The sequence below is a fragment of the Lytechinus pictus genome, chromosome 6, assembly GCF_037042905.1.
Source record: "Lytechinus pictus isolate F3 Inbred chromosome 6, Lp3.0, whole genome shotgun sequence".
NCBI lineage: Eukaryota > Metazoa > Echinodermata > Echinoidea > Temnopleuroida > Toxopneustidae > Lytechinus > Lytechinus pictus.
In genome coordinates, this window is record NC_087250.1 from 23,157,539 (window position 1) to 23,177,461 (window position 19,923).

At 35.1% G+C, this 19,923-nt stretch overlaps 1 protein-coding gene and 1 long non-coding RNA gene across 3 annotated transcripts; one reads left to right on the forward strand and one right to left on the reverse strand.

Annotated features, from left to right (window-relative positions):
• Positions 1 to 582: 582 nt before the first annotated feature.
• LOC129263663 (proton-coupled folate transporter-like) lies at positions 583 to 10,825 on the forward strand. Of its 2 annotated transcripts, XM_064101236.1 has the most exons (6): positions 722 to 798; positions 1,223 to 2,354; positions 3,369 to 3,500; positions 7,150 to 7,233; positions 8,617 to 8,773; positions 10,245 to 10,825. In XM_064101236.1, exons 2-6 carry the CDS (start codon positions 1,271 to 1,273, stop codon positions 10,324 to 10,326), a joined length of 1,539 nt encoding a protein of 512 aa, XP_063957306.1. In that variant the 5' UTR covers positions 722 to 798; positions 1,223 to 1,270; the 3' UTR covers positions 10,327 to 10,825. The 2 variants fall into 2 exon arrangements, with proteins under 2 accessions (XP_054757537.2, XP_063957306.1); XM_054901562.2 differs by having other exon boundaries at positions 583 to 2,354.
• Positions 10,826 to 13,192: 2,367 nt separating this feature from the next.
• On the reverse strand, positions 13,193 to 16,565 carry LOC135154561 (uncharacterized). The gene is made up of 2 exons (XR_010293949.1): positions 16,447 to 16,565; positions 13,193 to 16,205 (listed from the first exon to the last, which is right to left on the reverse strand). It is a non-coding gene; the product is annotated as an uncharacterized LOC135154561 (long non-coding RNA).
• Positions 16,566 to 19,923: the final 3,358 nt, after the last annotated feature.

Sequence of the window (19,923 nt, forward strand, 5' to 3'; positions counted from 1 at the left end):
GAGGGAGAGAAAGAAAGAAAGAGTAAGAGAAATTGAGATAAAGGCAGTCAGAAAAAAAATATATATACTAGTATGCAGTTTCTGTTTTCTTAGAGCGGAGGGGGAAATGACAGGGATAACTTAGGAAAGAGCAAAATAAGTAGAGAAGGGGAAAGAGAGGGGAGGGGGAGAAAGAAGGATGACAAGAAAGATAGCAAATGGGGAAAATATAAATAGATCGAGGAAAGGCAAATTTGATATTATAATAGCTCAATGATAACCTTATAAAAAAATTCATTCTCAAAATGTTATATGGCAAAAATATGCACAGACAATAAATATAAAACACTTCGTCATGAATCTCAATAAAACAAAAACAAGATGAAGATATTTTGATTAGATTGAAACATGAATGAATACGACGGATCTATTTAAACAAACTATTGACATGACTCAATGTGCTGGTAGTACATGTCATTAAGGATACCTGAAAATGGTTGTCCAATCATAATTGACCTACAGGCTATCGAATTTTAGGTCACTTTAAACAGTTGCTGGTTGTAGGGGTATATTATGCAGGTATAGTCCTAGTATATCATGTTTATAGACCTCCTGAAACGCTATCATTCAAACCAAAGTTTGTTGGCTGCATGTATCACGAAAGACGAGGGAATATGGCTTAAGTTCTCAGAAGAGAGAAAATATTATTTTGAATACTTACTCCGAAATTTCAAAGCATTATCAAGGGCTTTGATAATTCCTGCCGAGGATCAGAATGTATGGAACGCGAAATGAGAATATTGTTTTACGCTTGGAAAGGTAAGACTTAATTCTGACGAGAACCCACGGCACTAAATGCACTGATCATGCTGATGGTCTATGGAACGCGTCAATGTACTATGTGTGCACATTTAGACCGTATAGGTTAAGTGCGTGTGTGTGAAACATTTTACTTTTGATGAAGGAAACCTCTACATTTTGGATATGAAGAGCTTTAAGCGATGAGAAGATTCCCAATCTCGCATGTGCATAGTTGAAACAGTTTTATATTTCCCTATAGTAAATAACGCACACGAATGATCTATATTGGACTCTGATCTGATCTGATCTTATCCCAAATTTACGAACGGATAGGAAAATCTAGGATTGCCGGATTTAGATATATATCCGAAGATCCGAACAAACTGTCTACTATAATCATTATTTTATCTTATGGATTTCTGGAGATTTTTTTTTTATGTAGTCGTACACTGCTCAACACCACCGAAGAGAAAAGAAAGTCTGTATTAAGATGAGAGGGAGCAAAAATTATTTCGAATTCACCGAATTGGTGAACAAAGACGATGACGAGAAGGCATTCAAGGACAGTTCACGCCTGGACGACCACGGATTCGATATGGACGATGATGACGACGATGATCGTAAGAATAAGACATGTTTCGTTACGGTCGAACCAGTCGTACTCCTTTTCTACATGGCATATAGCATGATGTCAACGATGCGAACGGAATACGTCACAAAGCGCATCTACAACGAGTACGATATCCATAACGGTTTGCGTTTGAACTTTGACCCCTGGAGAGATGAGTGCGACGAACCAATCAACGCAAGCATTTCAAATTACACGAATACTAGTATGAATATGGAGAACGCGCAGGCGGACGCTTCCTACTGGTTGTTGATATATAATCTTGTTCAGATATTCCCCGCGATGATCGTATCACCGTTGATCGGATCGTGGAGCGATCGCGCAGGTCGTAAGGTGGCGATGTTACTCCCAGCGTTTGGTTATTTGATCGGAATATCGATCTGGCTTGTAGTTTTCTACTATCATTTATCGAAATCCTATATCACTATCGCATATCTTATAATGGGATCCTTTGGGGACTTCCCAACGCTCCTCGCCGTCTGCAATGCCTACATGAGCGATATCGCTACGCGACAATCGCGAACATATCGCATGATCATCCTGGGTATCGTAATCGAATTCACAACAGGTGTATCGCAAATCGTTATCGGATTTTGGATTTTCTACTCGGGTTTCGCTGCTCCATTTTGGTTTATTTTTGCAGCTATTGTGACAGTCATTGCATACATTGTAATATTCCTCAAAGAATCGAATACAAACATCGGCGAAAGGCCAGCAAACTTTTTCTCTGCCTCGCAGTTCGATGCTGTGTTTGCGCTTTTCGCGCGCGCAGATTCAAGGAAGAGAAGTGAGCTAGTCTCTTGCCTAGTCGTTCTTGGGGTCCACATGATGAGTCTGCATTCAACTTTCCTATTGGTTCTACTGGTCGTTCTAAGCCCTCCGCTGTGTTGGACGTCTATCATTGTGGGGTTCTACATCGCTTCGTCTTTTCTCTTCGGTTCAGTTGGTAAGTGACATCATTGCTTTGACCTGTTTCGAGTAGGACCCTCATGACAATAGTACACATATTTTGTCTAACTCATCCTCTTTGTAGATAATCATAAAGGCTTATAATTTCCGATTTACAGAATGTGCCTGATTAAATGCATCAAAGCGATGCAGAGATCTTGAAAGAATGGTGTATTATGGGTCCGCATCATAGAATGCTAATTCCGTAGTCTGCACCCAGAGTTTTCGCAAACACGGTGCGGCCGTTCTCTACAACGCACCAATTACTTTGAAAAATTAATGCAAGTCAAATCACAATGGAGAGACGATCTCGAGGTTTTTGTCCAAAGTTGATGGACCGGGACGCGTCAGCAGATCATCCGAAGATTTGCACCTGACGAACAATTGCAAATATGTCGTTGTCTAGAGTCACGAGACGACACTACTGTCCCGGTCCACCAACTTTCGCCGACAAAACCCTCTCAGCTCTCCATTCTGATTTGACTTGCATTTTCAAAGGATTTTGTGCGTTGTAGAGAACGGCCGCGTCGTGATTGCGAAAACTCTCTAATAAAATAAAGTGTCCGCATCTTGGAAACATATTTCCTAAGCTCATCTAAAGGTGGCGATGTTTAAGAATTTAATACAGGTTCAATGCATTAGCTGATTTAACACTGAATTTGTCTGGGAACAATAACTGAAATAATTTTTAGCACCCTAAGAGCAGGCGGCAAGAACAGAGTTGCCAAACAAAATATAAACATGATTTTGAAATTACTGGGTTCCCATATCTTATTGCACTGGAGGCAGGAGACCCGTTTCATAAAACCTGTTACAATAACAAATGCACAATTTCTATAACAGCCAATCAGATTGAAGGATTTCAGTAGTTTTAACTGTAAATTGTAATTTTGTTATTAAAACAAGTTTAATGAAACGGGTCTCAGATTCACTGACAGATCTAAGAGAATTATAAAATGAGGATCATGGTGAATGTCAGTTATTAAAATGAAACGTTTGCCTGACATTGCAGGGACACTGATTGGCGGGAAACTCTTCAGTGGTCTAACAGATGATCTAACTATCTCTCAGATTGGGATTTGGTCTAGTCTCATTGGTCTGTCTTTCATTGCCTTCGGAAATTCTTCACTTGTACTCTTTCTTGGTAAGTATTCGACCCCCCTTAACCCTAAAAGGACTGGGGGCCATGATGCCCCCCCCCCTCCCTCCTCGACGCTTTGCGCAATATTTCCGAAACGCAAAAAGGTAGCGCCGCAAAGTTTTATGACTTTTTTTTTTTAAGTCTCACGCAACTTTTGAGACCTAATTTGCGATCTACAGGTATAGCAGCATTGCGACGCTACGTGACTTTTTACGAGACAATGTCATGCCGAAAATGGCTCACTTGTAATCTTTCTTGGTGAGTGTTCAGCCCCCCCCCCCCCCCACCCCCTTAAAAAAGGTCAAGTCCACCCCAGTAAAATGTGGATTTGAATGAAAAAAGAAAAATCGAACTAGCATAACGCTGAAAATTTCATCAAAATCGAATGTAAAATAGAAATATGACATTTTGAAAATTCACACAACAGTTATATGCACATCCTGGCCGGTATGCAAATGAGAGGACTGATGAGGTCACCCACTCAGTATTTCTTTTGTATTCTATTATATGAAATAGTCCGGTTTTCTCCCCCTTGTCATGTAAAATTGAGTTTTATTCCTCCCTGAATGTGTTGAATTAAACATTGTTTACATTACGGGGTTCAGTCAAGTTTTACATTATTGTCAATTCTGTAAAAATTGAAATATTGTTAAATTCACACAATACAAAATAAAAAAAAATAGTGAGTGATGGACATCATCGAATCTCTAATTTGCATATCACTGAGTTGTGCATATATCTGTTTTGAGAAAAATAAGCGAAACTTTTAAATGTCATAACTTTCTTATTTTATATCTGATTTTGAAGAAATTTTCAACATATGCTTGTTAGATTTTTCTCTATTGATTCAAATCAACATTTTTCTGGGGTGGACTTGACCTTTAATATATCTCCATTTCTTTGAAAATTGTTGTAGACGAATTGCCAATCTATATATATGTCCATGAAGTCATAATCCTACAAGCAGTAGGCATAAACTTGGTTAAATTTATTTTAGAATCTTAAATATTTCATGTTAACATGGTGATTGTATAGTAAACATCTATTAGTATCTATTCCAATGTAATTTTATTGAAAAGGTACCAGGGAAATCATTTGCTGCAACTCGTGCAAAATCGTGACTTCATAGATATCTGGTTTCATTTCTGGAATCATAAATATCATGCCTTACTATATACGGAGCAAAAACGATTTTTTTTTTTAAACATCAAAACAAAAAAAAGCTCTAATTATCATGATTATTCACGCGTAAAATATAGGCCTACCACTAAACTGGTATCTAATCATTTATGATGAGATTATGCAAGAAATATCTTAAAGCATCTTGTTCATGACATGCCGATTTAAAATGGCGATTTTTAGAGGTGTAAATTATTTTATGGCTCATTTGGTATCATACTCACTCTTTCTTCAACTCTTCTTTTCTTTTTCTTCTTTGTCTTGTTCTTATACACTGCAAAAACTCCGGTGTTGATTTAACACCAGCCCGGAATCTATATGTCCACACCAGAGAATTATTGAAACAACACCAGTTTGGAAACAAACCGATGCTGTTTTAATACTAATTGGTGTTGTATAAACACCTATCTGGTGGGTGTTTCATAATGCTTTTCGTAAGATAAGAACGACTTTAAGAACGACTGGTGAACCCTTCTTACGCTCTAAATAATCACCAATGGTGAATATCATTTACCACAAGAAAGGATCACCAGTCGTTCTCTTATAGTCGCTCTTAACTTACGATTAGCTTTATGAAACGGCACCCTGGTGTTAAGATCAAAACGAAACTGGTGTTGTTTAACACTTCTCTGGCGTGGACGTATATAGATTCCGGACTGGTGTTAAATCAACACCAGAGTTTTGCAGTGTACTACTACTATACTACTACCTCTTTCGCATATATTCAATCTATCATTTACCACAGGCATTTTTCAAGATAAATTAAAAGTTGCAAGAGTTATACCAGTTTTCAAAAAGGGAGATAAAGATTTACCTGGAAATTATAGACCAATATCGATTTTACCCGCGATTAGCAAAATATTAAAAAAACTAGTGAAAAGAATGAAATATTGTATAAACACCAATATGGTTTTAGAAATGGATACAGTACGAAACTTTCACTGATAAATCTGATTAATCAAATTACAAGATATACCGATGAAGGAAAGGTGACAGTAGGAATATTCATCGATTTTGCTAAAGCTTTTGATACGATTAATCATTCTATTCTCATTAAGAAACTAGAACACTATGGCATTCGTGGTAAGGCAGTAGAATGGTTTAATGATTATTAACGAAACAGAAAGCAATTTGTTAATTATGATGGTGTAAATTCCGAATACAGGTCGATTTCATGCGGTATTCTACAAGGATCAGTTTTGGGTCCAACTTTGTTCTTGTTGTATATAAACGATCTGGCAAACTCATCAAATTATTTCAATTTCCGTCTTTTTGCGGATGACTCAAATTTATTTCATACTTTCAATTGTGATAAAAAAACATATTGATTTATCAGAAATTAGTCTCAATTTAACCAAATAATAGCATGGTGCAATGCCAACAAATTGACAATCAATGTTACGAAAACTAAATATATGTTGTTTAAAAATAGACAAAAAAATATTTTGATATCAGGACAATTGTCACTGAAAGGAACTTTATTAGAGTGTGTTGAATCAACATTATTTCGTGGTATATGTATCGACAAAAACCTTACATGGAAGAAACAGGTTGACATTGTCTGCAATGTGCTAAGCAAAAAAATTGGAATACTTTATAGATTGAGGAATTATGTAACAAAGAGAAGTTATGTTATACAACTCATTTATTTTACCACATAATAACGTATGGTCTGGAAGTATGGGGTGGGACGTGCAAAACAACCCTGAACCCTATATCATTACTTCAAAAACGAATAGCTAGAATAATGACGTTCAACCATCATACTTATCACTCTGCTCCTTTATTTTATGATCTAAATATTTTCGATATTTTAAAACAGTACCAATATTTGATAGGAGTATTTATGCACGATTTAATTAATAATCAGTTGCCGCATATTTTTATTGATTATTTTTCATTTATAGACCATCCTTACAATACAAGAAATAGAGAAAAGCGAAATGTTAATCTTGACAAAAATAGTACCAATTTGGGAAAACAATTAATTTCATTTTCTGGTCCTACTTTATGGAATCATCTGCCAAGTAATATTAGAAACACCCCCAGTCGTAAGATATTTAGCAAAGCGTTAAAATTAATGCTACTGGAAGATTATAATTAATTTGCTATGGTAAAATACTGCCTGAAAACAAATAATTCTATATAAAGATTTTTTGAATAATTAAAATATTTTTTTCTTGTAAATAGTGTAAAAATGTTCACTGAAAATGATCGAAATTTTCTGCAACAGTAATAAGTAGAATTAGTATTGAATTTGATGTACAATATTGAGATTTAGTTAAATTTATTGTTTAAACTATGATAATGACATTATTTGGGGCTAACCTCGATTAGCATCTTGCTTTTATGTTAGCTCCAATTACCAAATGTTTTGTTTATATGTGATGTACTATTCCTTGTAATTGTACCTGACAGTGATATTTGGTAATAAAATTCAATTCAATTCTTCATCATCATCTTGCGTCTTCAGGTGCAATGTTGGGATCATTCCGGTTTCTGACGTCACCATCGATGAGGTCAAGGCTCTCTAAGCTAGCTGATGAGCACGAGCAGGGTAAGTGAAGCTACGACAATGACGAGGAGGTCGATGATATCTCTGATGATCATGATCACGGTCGTGGGCATACTGGTGGTGTCGTTGGCCCTGCCAGAAGCCCGGAATTTTCACGATTTTCACATTCATACCAAAGCCTTTTGATTGTTTGTAGCATCATATTTTTTCATATAATTTGATCTAATATCTGACCTATATTTCCCTATCATAACCCCGGCAATTTATTACGAAATTGAGAATTTCCCGATCGTCGATTATTCGGCTATTGTGCTTTGGTCGCTCGGAAACTTTCCCCAAAACAGTACATTAAATTAAAAAATATAAATTTACCTCAAATTCTTTCCCTTGGCTATCATTACGCAACTGAAGATTATTTATAGTGGTAGTGGTGGTGATGATGATGATAATGATGAAGATGGTGATGATGATGATGATGATGACTATGATGATGACGAGGACGATGGTGATGGTGATGATGATGATGACTATGATGATGATGGCGAGGATGATGGTGATGATGATGACGATGGTAATGATTCGTGACGATGGGGATGATGATGATGATAATGATGATGGTGGTGGTGGTAACGATGATGATGATGATGATGATAATGGTGGTGCTGATGGTGATAATGATGAAGATGGTGATGATGGTGATGACTATGATGATGGTGAGGATGATGGTGATGATGACGATAATTCGTGAAGATGATGGTGATTATGATGATGATGGTGGTGTGGGTGACGATGATGATGATGGTGATGATGATGATGAAGCTGATGATGATGATGATGGTGATGATGACGAAGACGATTGTGATGGTGGTGGTGATAATGATGAAGACGATGATGATAATGGTGGTTATGATGTTGATGTTTTACTGTACGTAATACGTCTTGCATCATTATTATTTGTTTTGGCGTCACCTGTGCCTTGGCGTCATCATCACATCGGGTTGTCGCGTCGGGTCGGATAATCGCAAAACCCAATAATTCGAAAAAGGGTCCCCTCAAATCCCCAAACTTTGGGTCCAGTTTATCCGGCGATTTGAGAAAATAGCCTCTAAGTTCCCGAAATGTCGGGTCCAGTTTACCCGATGTTTTGTGAAAATTATAGTAAATTTATCGAATGGTCTGGTAAACTTGACCCGACATTTCAGGAATTTAGGGGGTGCTTTCCTCGAATGGTCGGGTACGATATACGGTATTGCCCGATGTAATGGCACAGCCCCCCCCCCTTCAAATTTGCTTAAACCTGTATTTTCATTCATTGTTGTTTGAATTTTGCACATTTCTTCAAAAATCACAGTCATTACATTCATTTATAGAATTAAGTAATTAATATATATATATATGTCATGTATATACTTTTTTTATACTCAGGTGCCGTGTTGGCTTGTGCAAGTTGTGTTGAAAGTCTTGGCAGTCTGATTGGTCCATCGTTGTATAACCTCATCTACAGTCTTACTCTGGAATATTTTCGAGGGATCGTGTTCCTCGTCATGGCAGCCCTATACGTTCCGATATCCGTTCTTGTCACGTAAGTGCTTTATCAAATAAAACGGCTGATTAACAGCTACTGGTGTAAAGATGGATGAGCCCCCACCCCCCCCCCCCCCCAAAAAAAAAAAAAAAATAACTGAATAGATAAATAAATTAAAAATAAATGAATAGATAAATGAATAAATAAATGAATAAATAAATAAATAAATGAATAAATAAATAAATAAATAAATAAATGAATGAATGAATAAATGAATGAATGAATGAATAAATGAATGAATGAATAATTGAATAAATAAATGAATAAATAAACAAACAAACAAATTAATAAATAAAATCCTTGACCAAGAAAAAAATGGGAAGAAATTAAAGGAAAGGGAAAAGGGAAAAAACTGATATTACCTGTTAAATATTATGTAAAACTTTATCATAAAATTCGAATTTTATTTTTTAAAGGCCCCAAAATTGGCTCGCTCGTTTTGCCAGCTCGAGGCGTTTTGAAATTAGTTTACATTCGCCTTGCCCCTGTAAGTTCGCTCATGATACGGCATTGAAACAATCCAACATGGAAATGTATGTGACAATTCACTTTAACAGTTTACCAGGATAAAAAGGTAGGCTAGTTGCCGCTAGTAAGGAATATACAGATGATTGATATTTAAAGGAGAATGAAACCTTTGGAACAAGAAAGCTTGTGTGAAAACAGAAAAATCAAAGAAACAGATCAACGAAAGTTTGAGAAAAATCGGACAAATAAAGAAAAAGTTATCAGCATTTGAATTTTGCGATCACTAATGCTATGGAGATCCTAAAATTGGCAATGCGACAAAGATGTGTGATGTCACTTGTGAACAACTCTCCCCATTACTTTAGAATATATTTCACTTAAATTCCCTCTTTTATCACATCTATCAGTATCAGATCATGTGTTCTTTCTAGAGGAGGGTATGTAATACAGATTTTTAAAGAATACATCATGGATAAAGAGTTTGTATCACAATAAGAAAGAGCAAAAACAGACATTTTGAGGGTATTTTATAGTCCATCAATGGGAAAGTTGTTTACATGTGACATCACACATCCTTGTTGCATTGCCAATAGGAGGATCTCCATAGCATTAGTGATTGCAATATTCAAATGCTCATAACTTTCTCATTTTTTGTCCGATTTTTCTCAAACTTTCTTTGTTCTCATTCATCGATTTTTCTGTTTCGACACACGCCTACTTGTTCCAAAGGTTTCATTCCCCTTTAAAGAATATTTTCACTTTTCAGAAGGAAAACATTGATATTTTTCAAAAAGAAAAAAATTGTCTCTAAGTTTTTTTTAGCAGAGAGAACTGACAGGATTATATGTATGACTGTAAATTAATACCGTTTTATCAATTGTTGAAACAAGAAAATACATATCTGTCATATGCTTCATTGCGATAGTACTCCAATGAAAAGAATCTTCTGAAAACCATATGGCTATATTACTTTTTTTTTCTGCTTCTTGCTTCATTATAGGTATCACCGCTGGTACGACTTAATCACGACAGCGCCATCTATCGATGAAAAACGGGGCAGTGATGTCAAAACACCCGAATAGGCTGGAGTATTTTCAATTAATGTTTGACAGTTGGGGATTTTTTTTTTTTTGCAATGACAGCTGATTTTTTTTGTCTCTCATGCACAGCAGAGCGAGACAAATGTCATTATAACTTAGAAAGTATATGGACATAGTTCACGAAACTTGGATATAAGGGTATTAATCAAGACAATATTGCTGAACATCCGAGTTCAGGGTTAATGAAATTTTAGGGGGGAAGGGGGGAATTATCACCAAACTCTTTCCAAGGTTAAGTTTTTGAATTGTCATCATAAATTGAGAGTTAGTCTAAGTCTAAGAAAATACTACTTTAATCGTTCAATATCAAAACCGTTTTACAGTTTGTGAAAGTTGTTATGGTCACACTAAACTATAGGTAAATCCCCTCCAGGTCATTACAAATAATTTAGCTCTGGTTTGGCATTCGGTTTCTTTGTACCTGCACCACAAAGTTTACACAGATCTTACGACATGTCAATAAATCTATAATTATTTTGAATGTTAATCATTCATTGATGTTTATCTGTTTTGTGATGTTTCGTGCCTTGAATAAGACTCCCGTCCGTTTGTGCTTTTGGGCTCATTTTTTTTAATAATAACCTTTTTTTCTGGGAACTGTTGGATATAGCTGTTTGTAGATATAAGTTATGCATGATTTACTAGAGTACCGAAGTGTGACATCGATTTTCACTTCTTGCCTGTCAGTGTTTTTGATACCATATTTTAGTAGAGCATGATGAAATACCTCCACAACCAAAATTTGGTGGGAATTGGTCCATCAAACAAACAACCAACCAAGTAGCAATTTGCCATTAAACGGAGAGTCCAGCCTGCCATAAGTATAAGGTAAAAATAGCAGAAAATTTAAAGGGGGAGTGAACTGTGTGTGATCTCTTATTGACTGTGTGTTATAAATACATAGTCTTAAATTATACATTTTCAGATATCTATTAATACTACAGAGAATAAATTGACCTATATATTTTGTATAGAGAAACTCAATGTTTTGAGAGGAAAAGTAATTGTTTTGCTACTTGGTAACATAATTATTGCGGTATTAATGTATTGAGTAGTTAATGAACATGTTATCATTCACGTGGGTCTCTATTGCGAGTCTACACTAGCATTATGGGTCAGGAAACTGGCCAGGTATGAGTAGTTGAGGACTCGAGATGGCGCCATTGGTTCGTATCTGCTTTAATAGAAAATTTTGGTAAAGGTTTGAGGGAAATCCATCACAGATTTAAAAGCTATTACAATTTAAATTGTTGATTTGTGACATCAAATGTAAGCATGGGCATCAGTGCAGAGGATTTGCATCCCCCCCCCCCCAAAAAAAAGAGAAGATATTCCTCTGCGCTTCCCCATATTACATATTGTGTGGCAAAATGTCAAAGAAAATTCATTTAAAAAAAAACTGAGACGGTTTTATATTCTAACTTCAGTATATCAACAGACAAATATTTCCCAACTGATCCTGAAAGAAAAAACTCTGTTGAGTTATCAAGAACCACTAAATTTTTTTATAATCTACTACACACAAACCTACCTGTATGGGGCAACTGCTGGTATATGACACCACAAATAAAAATCCTGACATTCTAATAGCTTTCTTAAAGGACAAGTCCACTCCAACAAAATGTTGAATTGAATAAAAAGAGAAAAATCCAACGAGCATAACGCTGAAAATTTCATCAAAATCGGATGTAAAATAAGAAAGTTATGACATCTTAAACAGTTTTGCACATCCTGGTCGGTATGCAAATGAGGAGACTGATGGCGTCATCCACTCACTATTTTTGTATTTTATTATACAAAATATGAAATATTCTAATTTTCTCCTCATTGTCAAGTGAAACGATTAATTCCTCCATGGAATTTGCATTGATTAATACTATATGGTTCAGTCGAGTTGGTCCTTTTTGTCAAATATGTAAAAATGAAATATTGTACACTTCAAACAAAAAAAAGAAATTGTGAGGGACATCGAGCCGTCTCATTTGCCTGTCACTGAGTTGAGCATATCACTGTTTTGTGAAAAATAAGCAAAACTTTAAAAAGTCTTAACTTTCTTATATTACATATTTTGATGAAATTTTCAGCATTATGCGAATTTGATTATATTTATTCCAATCAACATTTTTCTGGGGTGGAATTGACCTTTAATCTTTGCAGGATTTTCCTTAAAACTTACCAATGTTTTCAATTATTAATGTTATAACCTACGATACATCTATATTTTTTGTAAAGATCATATTACTTCAAAGTCCTCTTATTTTTGTTTTTAATTCCTTTTGAGATAATTCTTTATGATTATTATCTACGACTCCGTTTCCTACAACTATCATTATTACCATCAACACAACGTTTCTTTAGAATCATTATCAAGCATACCGAGAACAATCCCAACCCAGATTACCGTTTCATTTAGAAATCCTTTGTATGGAATACTAGTACATGTTTTCCTCCTTCAATTTGACCCTAATTAATAGCTTTCATTTGTTTTCTAAAAGAAGAAAGTATTATTTCATACAATCCACTCTTTAATCTATTGCTATTCTTTCAACATTAGTTAAAATATATATTTATGTTAAAATGTTCATTATGTTAAAGGTATACATTTCTCTCCATATCCCCTTTCCAACATTATACATTAGTATACTTTGATGGTTTTTTTTATACTGTTTTGCTTGTTTGTTTACTGAAATTTTACTCTGTACAAATTCATGTAATTCAGCCTTTGGCTGTTAATTGAATTTTTATCACAATAAATACCATTTATCTATCTCTTATACTTTTCTAATAAGTTCACATCCAACTTTTTGTCAGGGTAAACTTCCCCTTTAAACAAGAACCACTCCACTCCTTTTCTTTTTTTAATATTTCAAACACGATTTACATGTTTTTAATCTTAACATTGCAGCGACACGCAATATTATAGCATCATTTATATCAACGGTATTATTCATATTGACAAAATAATCAATGAATAAAAAAAATCACAATTATGACAGGAAATTGAGAATAAATACAATCCTATTTCAATACATGTATTTAACAAATAAACTGTATGGAATATTATAATCTGGGGATGGGGGTGTTTTCACAAAGAGCTAAGATGGATTAAAAATCAAACTCGGATGCCCCGTTACATAATGATAGCTATATCATTAAGCATGATCACATTGGTCAGATCAAGTTGATGGGATACGCTTTCACATGTTTCACTCGATGAAACCTTACATGCATGTTGGTACTGGTGCATTACTTTTTAAGTCACACTTTACCCTTTGTGAAACACCCCCTGGTCAAATATGAAAATTATCATTCACAAAACTATATTCTATGATTCAAGCAATGTATTAGTAGTCTTGTGTGCACCAGACTTAACTATACCAATAACATGGCTATGTCATACTAGTGTGTGAGTCTGAACAAAAAAAGCCTAAAAACAATCAGAGATGCATCCGTATATCACGTATGTGCATTTTACGACATAACAAATCTGAAAACACAATCGGTACAAAACGAAACTTAAAAAATGCGATTAGTTGTCTTTGAAATGTGAGATCTTTTCAATATCTTCATTTTTTTACAACTTCTAATATAAAAAATGACCTCTACCCTGATAACTGGCATTTATAAAGAAGGGGATTTGAAAAGGAATGAAGAAAAATAAGTCATTACATGAGATAGCGTCAAGTCTGGTGTGTACTGTGTTGTGATATCACAACATTCATAGAGTGGCCCATTTACAATGTAGGTAAAAATAAAATTCCACTATCAATCAAAGAAGTTTACCCAATATTAACAAGTGATCCTGAAACACAAAAAATTGCGAACGTGGGATTTCCCTCTTAAGAGGGGATTCCCCTCATAAAAAATGGTTTTCCCCTAGTTGATATACCATGTGACTGCTAAGGTGCATTAGTTGAGACAGTAATTTTCCGTTTAAAAAAAAGGTCTTTTCCGTTTCTGAAAATCTGTTAATTCCATTTCAGCTTGTTCTAAAAAATTGAAATTCTGTTTTGTCACTGAAAATTTACAGAGCAAAAACCTGAATTCCATTTTGCAAAGGTGAATTCCATGATTTTTTTACATGAAAAGTGTACGAACCAAACGGAATTTCCCTTTTATTTACCAGTAAAAAGGAAAATCACTGTCTCTACATTAGTGGCTACAATGGGGTGGGCAAGGGGTGTGTCCCTACGGAAACATAAACAGCTACATACAAGTAAAAAAAATAGAAAGGGAGGGAGGAGAAAAAAATCATTAGAAGTTTAATATGACCAACAAATAAAAAGAAAACTCCAAATGCATGATTTCAGTATTTCATGCACTGCACAAACATCGGTGTTAATTTAACACCAGCCAGGTATCTATATCAGTCCACACCAGAGAGGTGTTGAAACAACATCGGTTTGGCGTTAGGCTAACACCAATTAGTGTTAAACCAATATCGGTTTGATTCATAACTGGTGTTGTTTCAACGCTTCTCTTGTGTGGACCAATATAGATACTAGGCTGGTGTTACAATCAACACCGGTGTTTTTGCAGTGTGTACTTGGCAGCACCAAAGCATATTGGAAGGGGCAAAATTCATTTTTGACCAAGTGAAATTCCACGACTTCCCCATTGGGGAAGTCAAACTTCTCAAATTAAAATAAATAAATCTAACCTCTATGATAATTTAGTGTACAATACCAATGGGTATCATAGAGCAGTGATCACAGTAGGTGGTTTCAAACCGCCCCGATCATAAGAATCCCCGTTAAATTACGAGAACATTTTTAGGCTAAAAATACCCAATAATTATTCCTGCATTCACACCACCCCGAAACATACCCTTCGGGATAAGTTCCTGAAGTTACAAGCATGCGCAGTATGGTCTAATAAGCAGGCAAGGCGCGAGATTCAAAATCACTAGCTCAGCAACCACCCACGGCACCCGCGCCCAACTACATGCTGGGCTAAAAGTTCCCGTAAATTGCTTTCACATTGCCAAAATACATGCGACCTTGGAAAAATCCCCGCGAAAGTTATCGTAATTTTGACAAGTACCTACTATTTAGTGGGTATTTTCTTTCGGGGAGATTACGCGTAATTTGCTTTCACATTGCCAATATTACCTGGTATTTTCTGATCGGGTAAATTTCCCGATCAGAAAATACCTGGAACTGACGAACTTCGAGGTGGTCTGAAACCACCTACTGTGCTCCCATAATCACCTTCACTTATTCATCATTTTGTTCACTCGAGAGGTGTGATGATTACTGATGTTTTGGTGGTGATGCATGCAAATTGGGGGGGGGGGGCAAAAGCATAACAGTTGATAACTAGTAGGTAAGAAAAAAAGATTCCAATATAAAAAAAAATATGATAACCAATACCTCCTAAACTTTCAGACGTGCAGGCATAAACAACCGACAAACCATAAAACATCTGAAGATTTCAAATCTCTTGATAATAAGGGGAACGATGAATTTAAAAAGGAAGTAACATTGCCTGATAAATATCAATTGATAAAACTTGCAAGAGAATAAAATGACAATGACAATTCAAAATGCTGATAAAATAGAATAACATAACTTGCCTGTCCAATTAAATATATGCGATATATTACAAACAATTACAACATAGCATAGTTTATAATTGCTCAAGTCATTTTTAAGTGCACCACTAAACCCATCTCTTCTTTTCTCAATCTCTGAATAAAAAAATTGTTTGAGGGTATTTCACATGTGGTCTGACGTAGCAACAACAATGTATGCAAACTGGATATCATCGTCCATTCATTGATAACAGGTTTAAAAAGAGCTTGTGAATCATTATAGACTTTCTACTATGAAATTAAAATCTGATGCATACTTTAATTCAAGCTGATCACATGAATGGTTTATGTGATGCCAAACATAGCAACAATGTATACATACTGGACTCCATTCACTGATTGCGGGTTTAAAAAGAGCTTGTGAAAAGACTTCCTACTATGAAATTCAAATCTGATGCATACTAAAAATCAAGCTGATAAGTTGAAATATTTATGTGGTTGCCGAACATAGCAACAATGTATGCAAACTGGCCTCCAAATGATTCAAATTCTATGCACACTAAATCAACCTGATTATCTGAAAGATTTATGTGGTTGCAAACAGGCCTCCAAATGATTTAAATTCTATGCACACTAAATCGAGCTGATAACCTGAAAGATTTGCGTGCTTGCCCGACATAGCAACATCGATGTATACAAACTGGAGTCCATGTATTAGGAAACCCATAGGGAATTTTATATTGGATGCACACTAAATCGAGCTGATAACCTGAAAGATTTGCGTGCTTGCCCGACATAGCAACATCAATGTATACAAACTGGAGTCCATGTATTAGGAAACCCATTGGGAATTTTATATTGGATGCATACTGAACCAAGCCGATAACCATTACCTGAAAGATTTAAGTGGTTGCCTGACATAGCAACAATGTACACGTATGCAAACAGGAATCAAAGTATTATAGTTCACTCATTCATAACAGCTTTATAAAGAATTTGTGAATCGTTGATTCTGATTTCTAATTTAGAACAAAGTTGCCACCTTTAAATCAGGCAAAACCCTTTGTAAAAACCAAGAGATTCATTAAAAAAAAAAAAATTCTGGGTTGCCTCTCCAAACAGAAAGTTTAATATATCATTTTCCAGCAAAATTAAACATGTCCTTAATCCTACTTAATTTGCATAATATTAAAATATTAAAATCATTTGAGTAAGATATCTAAAGGAAAACCTTTCAACATTCAGTGAATTCATACCATTAAAATGATTCAAATCTTAGATGGAAAATCCATCCCATCTCAAATAAAGCTGGTTCAAATAAAATTATTTGTACTGTAATATGAGAGAAGCGTATTAATAATAATAAGAATAATAAAGATTGATTTGTTAAGCGCATAATAGAAAAAGCTTTCTATGCACATCACAGTAATAGTCTAAACAATAAAACCCTGACGAAAGTTAAGAAAACAGAGTCATAATTTAAAGAAAATGAGATCACCTTGAAACTATCCCTCAAAATAAATCAGCGATAACAAGCCGAAACTCTCAATGTTTACACAGAGTAGTGAGTTTATTTTAATTACCATACTGGAAACTATCAATCAAGGCATTTGACTTCTGAAACTTGCTGTCAAAAATTATCATACAATGCAGACCTATAGAAGTACTTACATTACTCCTCATCATAGAGTGCACTGAATCAAATCTTACCTACATGTACATTCGTTAACTCTTTGCCCACTTTGTTTGACCAGAGTAACATACAGGGGGCTGCCAACTTCAACATTTCATTCACATTACACACAGAGTGTATTACGTCTATTGTACTTAAGCACAATAGTGTTGTGTGCACTGCATTGTTATGTGCACACACAAAGCTTTCCTTTACAATTAACCTATCAAAAGTTGTTGGAGTTGAATTAGAAAAATCCATCAAAGAATAAGATTGGTATTTTGCCAAATCTTGATCAATATGTATGTTCTATTCCCGGTGAAGTGGATGGGTTCCCGGCAGGATCAATTCCTTGAATGCACTGAAAGGCAGCTCGAGCTAAAGCCAAGGTAATAATGATAGTGCCCCTGGGAATACTAGTAGATTATTTTTTTCACTATGGTGCTATACAAATGCCTATAATTAGTATCACTATTATAAAATAAAATAAAAAACCTCTATCTAGGATGAACTTCCCTTTTGTTTGTTTGTACAATCAATAGTTGCCATGACAACGGATTCTGAATGGGTTTCAACCTTTCATCGAAGAACTCCAAAAGGGGCTTGTATGATTATTGAGGGACACATTAAAGGAAACCAAAACCCAAGAAGAGAAGCAATCTCATTGGAAAGAGTAAAATGAGAGGAACAATTAAAAAAGTTTCATCAAAATCGGTTATGAAAACAGCAAGTTATGGACGCTTATTAAAAAAGTCTTCTTGTACTTTCTATGGGGATCCTCATATTGGCAAACATGCTTCAAAATGGCTGATTTTGTGGACAACTCTCCATTTGTTTTGTACACAAATTTTCAGATTTTCCCCTTTATTTTACATATTTCACATTATCTCCTCCTGACCTTGACATATGTGGTGTGAATTATATTTTCCCATGACACATGTGCTCAGAAGGAGGCAAAATGCACTTTGAAAGATAATGGGGAAAATCTCATTCTATAACCGATTTTGTTAAAACAAGTTTTAGATTGCTCCTCTCATTTTATTCTTTCTGATAAGATAGATTTTCTCCATGTATTTTGGTTTCCTTTAATACCCTTGGTACCAACACCCAACTTTCATTTCTATTCTCATAAAAGTACCACCAGGCACAGTCATTGCCATACTCAAAACTGAAACAAATTACATCTGATAAAGTTATGGATTTCCCTAATGGTCAAAGAATAAAACCCCACTCCTATACTGTATATTATCTTAATGTCCAGGGAATAATTTGTCTTAACAAATAAAATTTGAATAGCATTTTTTTGTCATAAAGATAAGCTCTCAACTGCATTCTGCTACAGCTACACAAAAGAATTTTTGTATAGCAGTCTTTAATACAAATGAGCAGCAAATTGCGATGCGATACCAGGGTCCCGTCTTACAAAGAGTTGCAATTGATTTGATCAATCTCACCATTGTCGTAATTTTCCTACAAAAATTTTGCCCAAAGTGCTTTTGTAAGCAAAGAGGAGCACATCAAATAATCAAGATAACAATGAATGTATTAGTATAAATCATATCTAGAAAACATTTTGAACAAACATGCATTTTAGATATTGGCGAAGCTGGCTTTCCATAGTTGCGGTTGATCGGGGGCCCCGTCTTACAAAGAGTTACGATTGATGCAATCAATCACAACTATGGATGGCCAGCAACGTTAACATCTAAAACATGAATTTGTTGAAAATATTTTTTAGATATGATGTATATTCATACATTCATCATTCTTCTGTGTGATTCTCTTTGTTTACTAAGCAGATTGTGCAAATTTTCAGTAGAAAAAAGTATGGTATGGATGGATTTCCATACAGTTGAGTTTGATCGGATCAATGGTAACTCTTTGTAAGACAGGGCCCTGGAAGAGTATTCCCTGGGCCCAGTCTTACAAAGAGTTACCATTGATCCGATCAAACTCAACTGTATGGAAATCCATCAGTGTCATAAGTTTTTCTATAGGAAATTTGCAAAATGTCCTTCGTAAACAAAGAGAAGCGCAGTGAATTTTCAAGGAAACAATGAATGCTTGAATATACATCATAGAAAATATTTTGAACTAACATGCATAATAGATGTTGACGTTGCTGGCCGTCCATAGTTGCGATTGATCAGATCAATCGTTAATCTTTGTAAGATGGGCCCCTGATGTCCATATTCATTTGTGAGATACATTATAAAGATATATGACAATCTTTAGGTGGAGAAACATGATTTCAGTGAGAGTGGTGCCCATTTCTTCATAGTCTAGACACAGTGATTTCCTGTTTCAAAACATGTTCTTACCTGCCTGTGAACACCTGTAATTCCTTTCCAAAATTAAAAGCAATTTTTGTGTG

Bases quoted from the DNA above. Each gene is read 5' to 3' on its own strand.
- LOC129263663 (XM_054901562.2), top strand. From the start codon at position 1,271: ATGAGAGGGAGCAAAAATTATTTCGAATTCACCGAATTGGTGAACAAA. The intron at 7,234-8,616 runs GTAAGTGAAGCT...TTTTATACTCAG, and splicing joins AGCTGATGAGCACGAGCAGG to GTGCCGTGTTGGCTTGTGCA. The intron at 8,774-10,244 runs GTAAGTGCTTTA...GCTTCATTATAG, and splicing joins CCGATATCCGTTCTTGTCAC to GTATCACCGCTGGTACGACT.